Genomic DNA, 14,741 nt, shown 5'->3' with positions numbered 1-14,741 from the left:
ACTCAAGTTAATGCATTTAATTAAATTTTAATGGTCATTTTATCTATTGAATAATTTTTATAGTTTCATTTTATTTTAAATAACTTATGCTTTGATGAATATGGACCAAAATTTAGCATCACAATATTGTAACTAGGGAGTCCCCATGAGAGGCAAAAGAAGTTCATTTAAATTTAAAAGAAATTAATTTAGAATTTTAGTATTTATTTTCATTTCATTATGATTTAATTTTTTCCAGATACAAAAAGTTATTAAGTTCACATTATTTTTATAATTTTAATTTATGTCCATAATTTTGAAAAAACATATATTAAATTATTAATTATCACTAATTAAAAAAATATACGAAAATGGAATCTTTAACTTTTATATATGAAAAAGATTAACTATATTATGTTGGCAATCTCATCATAATCAAAGGACTAAAATTTGTAAGAATGGATTGATATAAAAGTTGGTAGTGAAGAAAGAAAGGAAGAGTGTGAATTTCTGTATAAGAGAGCATTTGTATGTTTTACTGGAGAGTGTAATATAGAATATAAAGTACTCTCAGAACCTTCTTTCCTTCTCTCGGTGTTTATGCTTTTGGTGTCTATGGCTTCCCCACATTCAAAACCCCTATTCTCTTCCCTTCACTAGTAACCTTTGCTGCAACAGCTCTCTCGTATTTTGTACGGAATGGAATGATATTTCGGGCTGTACGCTACCGTTCTTTCGTTAACGTAAGAAAGCTCTTTTCTTTTTCTTTTTAGGGACCTCATTGATTGATTGGGCATTGCCATTTCTTTCTGTATTCTCTGCTTTTTGTTCCCTTTCTATAGATTATAGATTCTGATCTAAAGGAAACCCCCAATGCCATCAGAAAAGTGATATGGCGTTGCATCAAATTCATGAAAACATTAATTTTGAATTTTTGTTTGAGTTTGGGAAACCTCAAGTTATCAGCTGCCTGCTTATATACTTGTTTCTTATATGTTTTCATCTGCGGATGTGACCAGAATTTCAAGCTCATGGCGTTAATTGTCAGTCTTTGAAACTTTAGCACTCATATTAGATATTAGAAGCCGTTGGTGCCTGGTGATGTGATTTTTTCAAAACCATAAACTGTGTGTTACTTTTTTTTTTCCTAGAACAGAAGCACATGACTGCATTGATGATTAAGCTATGAATCCTTCTGTAGGACCTTACCCCCCTAACCCCCATCTATAGAATATCTGACACTTAAACTAATTCATGTGTACGTTAAGATGAAGATTAGAACCTTGGGCTTGGATTTTATTAATTTAATTATTACTACCATGGATATAGGTACACGTGATCTGTTATGAAGCTATGGCTACTGTGCTCTTGAGTATTATTGCACATCAAGCATTTGCTTATATGATGTATTCTGTCAAATCTTAGAAAAAATAGCATTATTGTGTACTTGTATAAACTTGATCTTCAAATTTGTTCGCATACAAAGTTGGGGAAGAAATCATGACAGCAATAATAATTAAATTGAATATAGAAAATATTTTTCCTAATAAACTGAGCATTTGTATTTCTACTGAAGAGAGTGTAATCCTCTTCCGCAAAGATTTTAGATTTATTTCTCTTGCTTCTTTTTCTGCATCTGATGGTTCTGCAAACATCTAGGATGAAGTTGTCATTGGTTCGACCTCTCTTGACCAGACGAGGATTCAGCACAAGCTCTGAGAACCTCGTTGCTTCTGTGCTCTTTGAGAGACTGCCGGTGGTCATTCCCAAAATTGACCCTGTAGTTTACGCATTTCAAGAATTCTCGTGAGTTTCTCTCTGCTTTGACTTTGATATTATGGTCTGCTTGAATAAAAAGTTATCTAGTAAAGATAAAATGAATTGGGTAATTTGACCTTCATTGAGTCTTGGATTTGTAGTCATAGAAGATATTAATTCATTTTTAAAGGCAAAAAAATGTGATTCCGCTGGAGGACTGTAGAGGAGGAAGGGATGTCATGTGAACCCGAATTGTTGAACTTAGATTCTCCTTTTATGAATTTGGTGATTTGTAAACTAGGTGCAGGGTGATGTTTAGATAAATTCTAGTGATGAATATCCTATTTTCCATCTCCTCGAAGTTTCAAAAGAGAAAATATGGAAAATGAAAAACTTGTATTCTGGTGAATTTTTTTAGTTATCTAACCTGATGAAGAACCTGTTTTGGCAGTGACTATCGTGCTAAATGGTTTTTTGTATGGGGTTTAAACTGTTAGGTTTCGGTGGCGACAACAATATCAGCGCAGATATCCCGAAGAATTTCTAGACAAATCTGATGCAAGGTATAAGTACTCAAGGCTATGTCTATAGTTTGAATATTTTGGTATTTACATTTAATTAGTTTTGAAGAGAGAGATCGCAAGGTGGCATTTCAAATACTGAGTGATCCATGTGTTATATTGGCATGTTTTATGCTGGCTGTCGAAGGCCTGACAAACCCTCTTCCTAAAGCATTGACTTATATGGGTGTGACCCAATAACAGATCTAGGAAACTTGTCACGGTGTTAAAATTTATATGGCTTAACTCAATCTTACAAAATTAGTTTAGTAGGAAAGGATTGCCGAAGCCTTATAATGACTTCATTGGCTATATAGTTGATTTGGATCTTTTGCCAAACCTATAAAGTTGATGACGCCTTTTAGATTATTTTACTTGGTTCGCCAAATGTAATTTAGTGGCTTGGACTATGATGCAATGACACATGTTTCATATTCTTTTTTCCTCCTTCTCAAAGTGTTGATATGCTTATATTTATCATACCTGGCAATACAGATAGTTTCTTCTTTTCATATGTTCTCAGGGGAAAAGGTGATTATCAGATTGACTATGTGCCAGCACCACGATTCACTGAAGCTGACAAAAACAATGATAAAAGGTATGTACCAATATGAATACACTTTTACCATAAGAGAATGCTAAATTTCACTAGCATATGAAGGAAGACGAATGCTATAAAAGAAAAGCCATCATCTCAGTACGTGTGATTCTCTAATGAGATATTGGTTTTTACTTGATCTCATCTTCCTTGGGAGTGGACCAATGTCTATTTTCTGTAGCATGTTGTTTAGTTACGGATAATTGTTAGCAAGTGTTATTTAGAATTTAAATTCCATTTTTATTCCCTTGCCTGCTTTAGTGGCGAGTGAATGAATTTTGCTTTGATAAATTGTTGATTATATAATGTAGAGCAAACTTGCCATTTGTTTATTCTCATACTCGCATTTAGTCTTTATGAAAGTCATCATAGTAATGTATACAGCTCTTATTTCAAACTGAGAATACACTGATGCTAGGTCAAGGACCAATCCTCATTCTGTGTCTTAGGTAACATAGTCAAAACTAAAACATAATTTCAATGCTGAGAAAACAGAGAGACACTTACCTACATTTATCTATACTTATCCCTTCTCTTTTTCATTATTTTAAACAAATGAATTTGCTTTCAGACATCATTTTTTCATGGCTGTTCATTCTTTTACTTGTTACCACATGTCTACTTAGGTCATTACAACGAGCTCTTGATAGAAGACTCTACCTTCTCATCTATGGTAATGCACATGGGGCTCCTAGTGCAAAGCCTGTGTGGCATTTTCCTGAGAAAGTTTATGAATCTGAGGACACCATGCGCAAGGTGAACGTTGGCATATGGCTTTCCTTTTCTTCTTCTATAACTTTTCCCTATTAACTTCTTTTAATTTTGCAGTGTGCAGAGTCTGCATTGGAATCAATCATAGGAGATCTTTCTAATACATATTTTGTTGGAAACGCTCCAATGGGCCATATGGTTGTTCAGCCTACAGAAGACCAGTCTGGATCCACATCTTACAAGGTATATTTATAAGAAATTTGTTGTACTTCTGGCTTACTTATTGAAGCTTCAATTTTTATAATATTCTTATTTATATCAGTATATGTTGGCACTTTATTTTTTCAAGTGCTTAGGACTTTAACTTGTTTGGTTGTCACATGATTCCAAAACTAGCCTTTCCCGTGCTTATTCTATCTCAAGTAATTGCTAAAAACAAGTTCAACATTGCAGAGTGTGAGGATTTTGTTTGGGTGACAAAGGATGAATTGATAGAGTATTTTCCTGAACATGCTGAATTTTTTAACAAAATGATCATTAGCTGATGACAATGGAGGACATTTGTTTTGTTGAAACAATTGCAAATTATCACAGAATGATAGTGAATGACCTTGAAAGAATATCAAACTATCATAATGTTTCAGGGCACATCTGGATTTAATGTTTCGATATCTATCCTTCCAGTTCACCAGAAAATATTGTTTTTATATTTCACGAAAATTGTTTCTCTGCGTACCCTAGATTCTCTGCCAATCTCTTTAGTCTTGAACAGCAGATGTAATTTGATAATTATTTGTAATTGACAATGGTTGTGAAAGGAAATGGTATTTTCTACTGAAAACTTGCTTTTATCAAAAGAAAATTATAACTTATATTGAAATAAGCAAAAAAATGTAGAGAGTGAACTATTGTCGAATTTTATATTTTATATTAAAAGTATATGCTGATATGAATATAGTAAGGCATGCTAAAGATTTTCTTTTTCTAATCTTTTTCTAAAGATTTACATCAGTAATATAATACAAATGAAATATAATTTATTTTTATCTTAATTTATAAGTATTAATTGTTTAAATTTTAGCATACTGGCTGCAGCACACTTTGACATTTCTAATTTTTGGAAATTTAATTCTTCATTTCATCATCTTTAATTTTTTTATTGCTATTTAAGACAAACAGAACTTGAATTTCATATTAATGAAAAGGATAAACTAGAAAATGTTGTAAATATTTTATTAAGATCTAAATCCGTTGGTTGGTTTGGTTGTCAGAAACTAACGTCTACCCAAGCCAAAAATGTTGTTGGGCTAAAACTTATAAATTCTTGGGTTATTGGTATTTACACTTGTATTCTCCAACCGTACCTAAATTCTTTTTACAATTAGAATGTATACCCCCTTTAAACCTTGTTTTTACACCCCCCACATATGTTACTTTAATCCTACTTTTTCACCTATATCTTATTATTATTGAAACCTTAATTTTGAATTTCCATTTTGAGTTTCATCTGTACAACCTCCAAGTTACATTATTTTAATATATTCTTTTTTAAATATATCAAAATTAATTATTTTAAAATTATAGTAGAGCAACAACAAACATATTTTTTGTAGTTTTAATTGTTGTGTTTATACGTTCTAATTATACTTTCGTATAAAAACTCTTTCTTAGCGATGGTAATGAACAAAAGTCTGTATAATTACAGAAGTAATAAAAACATATTTAAGTAAAAAATATATATAAAACTTAAGAGAAATTTGTAGTTATAAAACTACAACACGTAAAACATATATTCCTAATAATGTTAACACCTAGAGATAAAACCATGCAGAGAAAATTTCTCTTGTTTAATGAGAAATTGAGACTGAAGAACATCGAAGGGAGATAAGAGCGCATTGATCAGAAAAAAAATTAATTATACAATACTTATGCTGATAATTAAATACAATAATTTGAATAAAAAATATTTTCAAATAGTTACATATTACATTTTTCTTACTCGCATGATTCATTTTAATTTTGTATATCATATTACATTTTTTTACTCTCAAAATTCTTCTCCATATTCCTCTCTATACATAACTTTTTAAAAATTAAATAATTTCGAGGGTCATACATAGCTTCCTCGCGACCTATAAACTCCGCCACAAGAATAACCTTTCCAAAACAATGAAAGTCTTACTATTAGCATAACCTATTTTTATATTAACGAGGAAAGTGTAATCTCTTATTAGAAAGCTTTGCACGTCAATTGTAAACATACATCAAATCATACGTTTCAATAATACAGTCATAATGGTAGTTAAATTATATTTCAAATAGGGACTCCTTTTGAAAACACAAACTGGTTCTCAATATGAAAAGAATTAAATTAAAACAATTCTAATGGACTGTGAAGGGTCTAATGTCCTTATTTACGTTTTCTTTGGAATCATATAAGGGTAAAGTAACAATATTTGTGAATGAATAAAAATAAATGTAAATATGATACAGTGATATACAGGTTGTTTTCCTTTCCATTCAACTAAAATGAGAAAAAAAATGAACTTTTCTCTCTATTCAATATTGCTTCTCCTAAAATCTTTGGATTCGTACAAATAATATGTACAACGTGCCCTGCAATCAGAAGACATAGTATAACAAAAATTGGTAGTTGGTAGCACATTTTCAAAAACTGAATTGAGTAACCGAGGGTTATCCTATATTTCAGTGAAGTATTCAATAATATAAAATTTTAGTCACTAGCCCCAGCTAGAAAGAGGACACAACAGAATAATCATAGCATATAGAATTAGGTTCAAAGCAAAGCCAAGCCAAGCCATCCAACTGGTTCTAAAGCAAACTTGGTAAACATTGAGCAACAGAAAGAAAATGTCCTCCAACATTGGGGAATATTCCTATCTGTTTTTGATTTTATGGTAATAACAGTACCTCATCTCTATAATGCCCCAATAAAATTGTACCCCTTCAACGCAGCATTTAACCAGTAAGCAACAATACCATGAAAAAGCAGTCTGCTAGAATTTCTGTATGACAACTGAATTTGCCAGTCCTGCCTGTTCTATGGTCTGACTTTCATCAGTTAGAATCTTTGGGGGGAAACCCATTATCTGAAGTTGATAATTCTGCCGACCACCAGGTCTAGATGCATCAATGAAGGCACGGATGTCACTGATGACGTGGTGATGATTAAAATGTGATATCAAGCGGGTTCCATCAGCCAACCTGATTTGTATTGAGGTCGATGGCAGTGATTGATCAACAACCAGGCCCGCAGAAGGAGTTGGCGCAGTGGTCGGCGGTGTTGAGGAAGCAGTTGGCACAGATGTAGAGCTGCTTCCAAGAGTTCTTCCCACTCCCTGAAATGGAACATGCTGCCTTTCGGGTTCCTGTAACCATGACCAAATGCACTTATAATTTACACTCTGGGCGTGTTTGGTTTCAGACTCAAGTAATTATGCACAACAAGATAACAGCATTGCTTTTCAAAATACAAAAGTTCAAAAGCTCCAAAGGTAGTCAAGAATGCCTACTAAATTCATTGTAGTTTAATAGTAAATCGGGCACAAACAAACCAAAAAACTAACAGGAAACTTACAGGATAATTCTCATTCCTCCTTATGAGGTTAACATTAACAGATGACCTCCTATCAGCAGGTTCAAGCTCTTTGGGACACTCAGACTTCTTTATGCTCTGTATTGAAAAATAGCAAATATAGTTAAGCACAAACAAAACCATTTTATGTAATCAGTAAGAAAGTAATAGTAACCCAAACACGACTCAGCGGCAGCATTCTTACATGGTCAGAAATAAAGTACGAAAGCAACTGAGAGAATAACTATAAGAAAAGATGCTTGATTTCTGAAAATGTAACTAAAACGGTGAATTGCATGTTAAATTTGTTACGGTGTTTCATTATTTCCTGAACATTATTCACCAAATTCTAAATCCTCTAACATCAGAATTTGCATTTTCCAGAATAAAACCTCATTACTTTCAAATCATTTAACCCTCAGTCCATGAAGGAATCAGAATCCCAAATATCATCACCTCTAAAAAAGAAGCATTTTCAGGATCGTCCAATCTCCTCAAAGGTCCATCATTTACAGTGAAACCATTACTCCAGAAAACAATGTTGTGAACAACAGACTCGGGTTGCTGATTTGTAGTTGACTGTGCGGTTTCCCCCGAGAGTAACCTGCCAGTTCCAGCAAAGCTAGTTGACCTCGGGGGCTCCTGAAGCTGATCAAGAGGCCTTTCGACAGCACCAAGTTGCCTAGCTTGATTGAAAATTGCATCCACGTCATTTCCCTTTGAAGGATCCTGGACAAGCATTCCACTGGAGATATAATGCATAATGGTTAAATACTTTGTAGGAAATAATTAAATCAAAAAATCAAATGAATTAGATGTGTGGATCAATAAATCTTTTGAAAAATTGTTACAGCAGTAATTTTAATATCCAAATGTCACACTTTCACCGAAGATAGTCAAAAGTGATTGTTTGTCTGTAAGGTGCTTGAGGTTATAGAAAAGTAAAGCATACAGGTGAAGTTAAGTTTACAGCTATGCTTGGAAATTTTGAAGAGGGTGAAGCATAGATGTAAGATACCACTCTACTTGAAATTTGTTTAATGAGGGAATGGTGGGGATCCCCCTTTCCATTGTTTGGAACTAAAGATGATAATTACTTGAGTGGAGTAAATTACAACTATAAAAAACTGCCTCCAAATATAAAAAGAAGTGTTCCATCCAAAACCCTCTAAATGAGAGAGTACGTAAATTTTGAAAGTTAGGAGTGGTAAGGTAGTTTGGGTTCCCGTCCTTAACCATTCCACTTCATTACCTAAAAAGGTTTGTAAAAGTGGGTTGATTACCTTTTATCATTCTGCTCCATCCATTCAAACACAGCTTAAATATGAATATACTATACACTACAAAAAAAATATCACTAAAAATACAGATATATAGCTATCCCTTTCGATACGTTCACGCTACCAAGCTACATAATTTGATAAATTCCTGTTAGAAAATCTTCCTCTGCAATATCATAGCAATATGCGATCAATCAAGTTAACCCAGACAATAGAAATGGGGGAAGAAAAGTCATCAATCAACACCAACAAAAAACAGTCACAATCTATATGCACGCGAAGCTAAGGAAACAATAACATCACCAAACCAACACATTAGAATTCAGAAGACAAAATGAAACCTACCAGCAAAAATTGCAACTCTGATTTCAGTCATACACGAATATTATATAATTGAAAAATAATGTTCCGAAAATCTAACCTAGTTTGATTGACTGGTGAGACGCCAACTTATTGTAAGTCAACTCTAATAATTCTGAGTAATAATCGGTAAGGGAATATATTATTCATACAGTGTGATATTAAGAAGTTTCTATTCTAAGATGCGGACTAACATTAAAACTAGTGATTTCGATAAAACTTATTCATAGTTTTTAGTTTTCTTGTGTCGGTGTGATAGAATGCAAGAATTGAAGCGTCAGTGAATGATTGAAGAAAGAAGGAGATAGATTGGGAAAGAAGAGAACCTCTTCTCCCCGCCGGTGTAGTACTCCTGAGGGCCATCAGAGTCGCTGTCGGAATCAGCGGACGGGCGGTTCAGATCGGCGAGAGTGCGAATTCTGCCTGCTCGGCTGCTCGATGCCTTCTTGTTGTCCCGTGACGCCATGCCTATGAAGATTTCACAAGACGAAACGCAGCGAAACGCGAGAGAGAGAGAGAGAGAGAGAGAGAGAGAGTTTTAGGGAGTATGTGATTTGGTCCTAAGAAGAGTGAGGCTGAGGCATGTTTCACACACAATGTTTTGCCTTTGCGTTGCTGCCAAGTAGTTCTGATCTGTGTCTTTCTTCTGAGATAGCTCAGCCCAGTAGTATGTAATTCCGTTTTGCTCACAACTGTTTTAAATATCAACATTAAAAGCAATTTGTTTTTTCAGGGAAAAATACAATATTTTGTATCATCAATACATTTGGATTTTCTAATTTCTTAACTATTAACACAGTATAATTTGTTAGTAGTTAATGTAACGAATTTTTTTCTTATAATATAAAATATTTTCCGAAATCTAATGCAATTAAAACTGAAAAGCTTATCTAAAAATTAAACATTTTGTAGTTCAATTGAATTGATAATTGAATTGATGTTTGAATTTGATTTTTAAAAAAATGAATTCAAATTGAATTATATGCACTTAAATAAATATAGAAAAACTTGAATGAATATGTAATGATTAAATAATTTTATATTGTGAATTAAGTAAAATTGTTGTTGGTGTAATTTTAACAAAGTTTTTTTTTAAAAAAAGTTAAATTTATATACATGATTAATAATTATAAAAAAAATTAAAATTATTTTGTAAAATGGATGGATTATTTCAAATAAGAAATAATCTATTCCCATTGTGAAATAATTTATATTAGGCTAATTTATAATTAAAATCATACTATAAAAAGAATATTCAAATTACATTAAATTTTATATATTGTCATAATTACTTCCGTTCCGTATACATTAACTTTATGTGGTTAGTTGATGGAATAAAATTTCTTTAAAAACATATAAACGTGTGTAGAAATAGATAACCACACTTTTTGTTAGCTTTAGAAGAAATATAATACAATATCACCACACATGTAGTCGTTACCACATTTTCAAAGGTAAGAAAATATTTCAGTGGTAAAGTGTTGAATATAATATGTTGTTAAGTTTCTAGGCACAGCTAGAAATAGAATAACACAGTCATCATATAGAATAGGAAATTAGGTCCAAAACAATGCTAAGTCAAGTCATCCAACTGGTCCTAAAGCAAATAAATTACTTGGTAACATTGAGCAAAATAAAAGAAAATGTTCCCCAACACAGGGGATCTCAATATATTTATGATGGAAATAAAAGTACCTCACCTCTACATCCCCAATAAAACTGCATCCCTTCAATGCAGCATTTAACCAGCAACGACGAATATGAAACGGCAGTCTGCTAGAATTTCTGCATAACAACTGAATTTGCAAGTCCTGCCTGCTCTATGCTCTGAGTTTCATCAGTTAGAACCTTTGGGGGGAAACCCATCATCTGAAGTTGATAATTCTGCCGACTCCCAGGTCTAGATGCATCAATGAAGGCACGGATGTCGCTGATCGTGTGATGATGATTAAATTGTGATATCAAGCGGGTTCCATCAGCCAACCTGATTTGTATTGAGGTCGATGGCAGTGATTGATCAACAACCAGGCCCGCAGAAGGAGTTGGCGCAGTGGTCGGCGGTGTTGAGGAAGCAGTTGGCACAGATGTAGAGCTGCTTCCAAGAGTTCTTCCCACTCCCTGAAATGGAACATGCTGCCTTTCGGGTTCCTGTAACCATGACCAAATGCACTTATAATTTACACTCTGGGCGTGTTTGGTTTCAGACTCAAGTAATTATGCATAACAAAAGGACCCGGATTGAATTCAAAAGTTAAAAAGCCCCAAAACTAGTAAACAATGTCAACAAAATTCAGTGCAGTCTAACATAAATGGGACAGGAACGAATAAAAAAACTCAAATAGAAACCTCACAGGATAGTTCTCATTCCTTCTGATGAGGTTAACGTTAACAGATGACCTCCTATCTGCAGGTTCAAGCTCTTTGGGACACTCGGATTTTTTTATGCTCTGCATTAAAAAATAGCAAATATCATTAAGCACAACGAAACCATTTTATGCAACCAATAAGAAATTAAAAGTAGCCCAAACACATTTCTGGGGCAACATTCTTACATGGTCTGGAAATAAATTATGAAAGCAACTAACCAAATACTTATATAATAAAATATGTTGGATTTCAGAAAGAATTTAAATAATTTTCACGAAAATGTAAGTGGAATTTGTTAAGATAGTCCCCGATTTCCCGAAAAACATTAAAAGGTCAATACTCCAACATCAGGATTTGTCTTTCCAAGAACTCAACCTCATTATTTCCGAATTATTTTACCATCAATGGAATCAGAATCTTAAACAGCATCACCTCCAGAAATGATGCATTTTCAGGATCATCCAATCTCCTCAAAGGTCCATCATTTACAGTGAAACCATTACTCCAGAAAACAATGTTGTGAACAACAGCCTCAGGTTGCTGATTAGTAGTAGACTGTGCAGTTTCCCCCGAGAGTAACCTACCAGTTCCAGTAAAGCTAGTTGACCTTGGAGGTTCCTGAAGCTGATCAAGAGGCCTTTCAATAGCACCAAGTTGCCTAGCTTGATTGAAAATCGCATCCACATCATTTCCCTTTGAAGGATCCTGGACAAGCATTCCACTGAAGATACAATGTACAATGGTTAAATACTGGATAGAAAATAATCAAATTGTTAAATCAACTGAACAAGTGTATCTGCAAATCTCTTGAAAAATTGATGTACCAGTAATTTTAAATTTTCAAATTCCAAATGTGAAATACTTTCTATCAAGAAAATCAAAGTGATTTTTCACTGTATGGTGCTTGATGATCTAAACAAGAATACAAGTGAAGCATACAGCTACATTTGTAAATTTTGAAGAGGATGAAGTGGAGTCGGTTGGAGATGGCATGGTGCCACTCTATTATTTGAAACTTCTAATGAGGGATTGTGGAGATCCCCTTTCCTTTATTTGAAAGTAAAAATAATAATTACCCAAGTGAGTATATTACAAATTCATCTTCTAGTATTGCCCTTTTAATATCCTTACTTTTAGCAAACAGGCTAAGGTGTTGGGTTGAAATTATTGAAGGCTAACCTCAAATTATAACCACTGAAAACCCTCTAAATTAGAGAGTATCGAAATTATTAGTCATAATGGTGAGACAATTTTGGTTCCCATCCCTAACCATCTGAAAATGGGAATATCCTCTTTCATTCTGCTCCACCCATCCAAACACAGCTTAAAATTGAATACATTACATACTATATGAAAATATCACTAAAAATATAGACATATAGGTACCCCAAGCTACTAGGCTATTTAGTTTGATAAATTCAAATATTGTGAACTTAAACCAGCTTAAAGCATTAATCAAGTGGGCAATGCTTGAAGTCATAATATAACTACACTGGTATTATAGACTTTGAAGGCTATCACTTCATTGTCCCATTCTTTAACTAGCTGAGATGGATCTGAATGGTTTTGAAAAACCAACTTCTATACCAGAAGAAAGGAACCAAACTTTAAGCAGAATAGCTTCAAAGCAAAAGTTCCAAACCTCTCATAATAAGCATGATTTTATTTCTTTTAATGCCTTAAGATAAGTTTTCAAATTCTTAAACCAAAAAAGAGTTTTATAAAAATCTTAAACCACTTTACACTACTAAAGTGTCAAAGAATACGTGCATGTTTGTGTTACCATTCACTGAACCTTGCATTTCCAGAAGACCCCCCTACTCCCGTTGATTATGAATTGAACATGCATCAGGACCTCTACAACAGTTTCAACAGTAACACATACAAGTGATAAGCTGAAATCTAATCACTAATTTCGGTTTAAGAAAATTGTCCGAGTACCATCACAGCAGTATGCCAATAAATGTCTTGGTAAATGTATTTGTGTCTAACTCAATATCACAAAATTGACTTGTAAAATGGAGTTTATACTCCACTTATATATTATGATTTGGTAATATATCTAAGTGATATAGATCTCTAACAAAACTGCTCAATATCTTTAAATTAGGATTAGATATTTGTAGGCGGCAAACTAGTTTCAATGAACTTGACTAGACTTATGCATAACTCAACCTCTCAAATCTGGTCTGAGGTTTGCACTCATGTCTATTATGATTTGGTCATGTCCATCATATGGAATCTCCAACAAAATGTAAATGTTGACCCATGCAAGAGCACATGGGGGAAAAGGTTACCAATCCACACACACAAAACAGTCACAACTTAGGTCATAAAAGATCAACAAAATAATAACAACTACAGGAAGACAAAAGCAAACATGCAAGCATAATCGCAATTCTGAATTCAAATAAACATAAATCATACTAGAAATTCATACGATCGAAAAAAACTGTTCCCAAAATCTAACCTAGTCCTTGGACTGGTGGTACGCCAGCTTGATGCAAGTCAACTCTACCAATCTTTACAGTAATAATTGGCAAGGGAATATGTATACAAGAAATTATATTAGGAAGCTGCTAGAGTTTGTATAGCGTGGACTTGAAAATATACCGAGTGAAATAAAACGCCATTTGTTGTTTCTAATTGTGTTCTGTTGGTTGGAATTCAAGAATTGAAGGATGAGAAGATATGAAGAAAAGAAGAAAATGACTAAGAAAGAAGAGAACCTCTTCTCGCCGCCGGTGTAGTACTCCTGAGGGCCATCGGAGTCGCTGTCGGAATCGGCGGAAGGACGGTTGAGATCGGAGAGAGTGCGAATTTTGCCTGCTTGGCTGCTCGACGCCCTCGATGCCTTCTTGTTGTCCCGCGAGGCCATGTCGATCAGGATTTCACAAAAATCGTGAGAAAGAGTCACTCGCCTATTTTTTGCTTTGCGCTCTAATATTTAATACTCTCATTATACTCAATAAATGCAAGGTATTTTTTGTTGAAATTTTTAAAAACCGAATGTGATAAACAATGATATAAAATTTTAAAATCTAATAAATAATGAGTCGAACATATTGCAAATAAAATATATTTTATCTTTGAATTTATTATATTATCTATGTTGGTAATTTTTTTATGAAATTGTCATATAACTTGTATTTAGTTATGAAAATAATTAACTTAGATATATTTTAGCAAATATATAAATTTGAATATATAAGTTCAATATAATATCAAGTTGTGTAAATGCCTATTAAAAGTATATTTTACTTTTTTTATTATTTCTGAATCACAAAAATACGTAGTCGCAATGTATTTTGAAACTTAATGTTATTATTAGTCAGATAATTTTTTGATCTAACATCTGGTTTATCGCTCATATCCAAGTCGGATAAGTAAATCTGATCCAAGTTTTACAATTGCAAAGTTTTTAAACTTTATTGTACATCTTACACACTTTATATAAGATTTTATTCTAAAAAGCATAAAATACGACTAAAAAAAGTAATTCAATCCGAAAAAACTAATTTATATTAGATTGA

General features: G+C 33.2%; 3 protein-coding genes across 5 annotated transcripts; 1 reads left to right on the top strand and 2 right to left on the bottom strand.

Moving 5' to 3' along the window:
• The first annotated feature begins 497 nt into the window (after positions 1-497).
• Positions 498-4,427, top strand: LOC114188828 (54S ribosomal protein L17, mitochondrial-like). 2 transcript variants are annotated; one of them, XM_028077480.1, is made up of 7 exons: positions 498-722; positions 1,639-1,785; positions 2,235-2,300; positions 2,821-2,895; positions 3,522-3,651; positions 3,724-3,849; positions 4,060-4,427. In XM_028077480.1, exons 2-7 carry the CDS (start codon positions 1,640-1,642, stop codon positions 4,081-4,083), a joined length of 567 nt encoding a protein of 188 aa, XP_027933281.1. In that variant the 5' UTR covers positions 498-722; position 1,639; the 3' UTR covers positions 4,084-4,427. The 2 variants fall into 2 exon arrangements, with proteins under 2 accessions (XP_027933281.1, XP_027933282.1); XM_028077481.1 differs by having other exon boundaries at positions 3,724-3,856; positions 4,015-4,427.
• A 1,843-nt stretch (positions 4,428-6,270) lies between these two features.
• On the bottom strand, positions 6,271-9,514 carry LOC114188086 (plant UBX domain-containing protein 4-like). The gene is made up of 4 exons (XM_028076605.1): positions 9,168-9,514; positions 7,658-7,946; positions 7,205-7,300; positions 6,271-6,995 (listed from the first exon to the last, which is right to left on the bottom strand). Exons 1-4 carry the CDS (start codon positions 9,305-9,307, stop codon positions 6,624-6,626), a joined length of 897 nt encoding a protein of 298 aa, XP_027932406.1. The 5' UTR covers positions 9,308-9,514; the 3' UTR covers positions 6,271-6,623.
• Positions 9,515-10,327: 813 nt separating this feature from the next.
• Positions 10,328-14,159, bottom strand: LOC114188085 (plant UBX domain-containing protein 4-like). 2 transcript variants are annotated; one of them, XM_028076602.1, is made up of 4 exons: positions 13,938-14,159; positions 11,608-11,929; positions 11,193-11,288; positions 10,328-10,989 (listed from the first exon to the last, which is right to left on the bottom strand). In XM_028076602.1, the coding sequence occupies exons 1-4, from the start codon at positions 14,084-14,086 to the stop codon at positions 10,618-10,620; spliced, it is 939 nt and encodes a 312-aa protein (XP_027932403.1). In that variant the 5' UTR covers positions 14,087-14,159; the 3' UTR covers positions 10,328-10,617. The 2 variants fall into 2 exon arrangements, with proteins under 2 accessions (XP_027932403.1, XP_027932405.1); XM_028076604.1 differs by having other exon boundaries at positions 11,641-11,929.
• Between the last annotated feature and the right edge of the window lie 582 nt (positions 14,160-14,741).

This window comes from Vigna unguiculata, chromosome 6 (genome assembly GCF_004118075.2).
Source record: "Vigna unguiculata cultivar IT97K-499-35 chromosome 6, ASM411807v1, whole genome shotgun sequence".
In the NCBI taxonomy this organism is placed as follows: domain Eukaryota; kingdom Viridiplantae; phylum Streptophyta; class Magnoliopsida; order Fabales; family Fabaceae; genus Vigna; species Vigna unguiculata.
Note: the sequence above shows the minus strand (reverse complement) of the source record. Positions and strands in the feature narration are given on the sequence as shown.

What these genes read in the sequence shown, in the direction of transcription:
- LOC114188828 (XM_028077481.1), top strand. Translation starts at nt 1,640, where the DNA reads ATGAAGTTGTCATTGGTTCGACCTCTCTTGACCAGACGAGGATTCAGC. An exon ending in TACGCATTTCAAGAATTCTC is followed by an intron (nt 1,786 to 2,234) that starts GTGAGTTTCTCT and finishes TTAAACTGTTAG; the next exon opens with GTTTCGGTGGCGACAACAAT. An exon ending in CTAGACAAATCTGATGCAAG is followed by an intron (nt 2,301 to 2,820) that starts GTATAAGTACTC and finishes ATATGTTCTCAG; the next exon opens with GGGAAAAGGTGATTATCAGA.
- LOC114188086 (XM_028076605.1), bottom strand. Translation starts at nt 9,307, where the DNA reads ATGGCGTCACGGGACAACAAGAAGGCATCGAGCAGCCGAGCAGGCAGA. An exon ending in AAAATGCTTCTTTTTTAGAG is followed by an intron (nt 7,301 to 7,657) that starts GTGATGATATTT and finishes TTTTCAATACAG; the next exon opens with AGCATAAAGAAGTCTGAGTG. An exon ending in GGAGGAATGAGAATTATCCT is followed by an intron (nt 6,996 to 7,204) that starts GTAAGTTTCCTG and finishes TCATGGTTACAG; the next exon opens with GAACCCGAAAGGCAGCATGT.
- LOC114188085 (XM_028076602.1), bottom strand. Translation starts at nt 14,086, where the DNA reads ATGGCCTCGCGGGACAACAAGAAGGCATCGAGGGCGTCGAGCAGCCAA. An exon ending in TACACCGGCGGCGAGAAGAG is followed by an intron (nt 11,930 to 13,937) that starts GTTCTCTTCTTT and finishes TTGTATCTTCAG; the next exon opens with TGGAATGCTTGTCCAGGATC. An exon ending in GAAGGAATGAGAACTATCCT is followed by an intron (nt 10,990 to 11,192) that starts GTGAGGTTTCTA and finishes TCATGGTTACAG; the next exon opens with GAACCCGAAAGGCAGCATGT.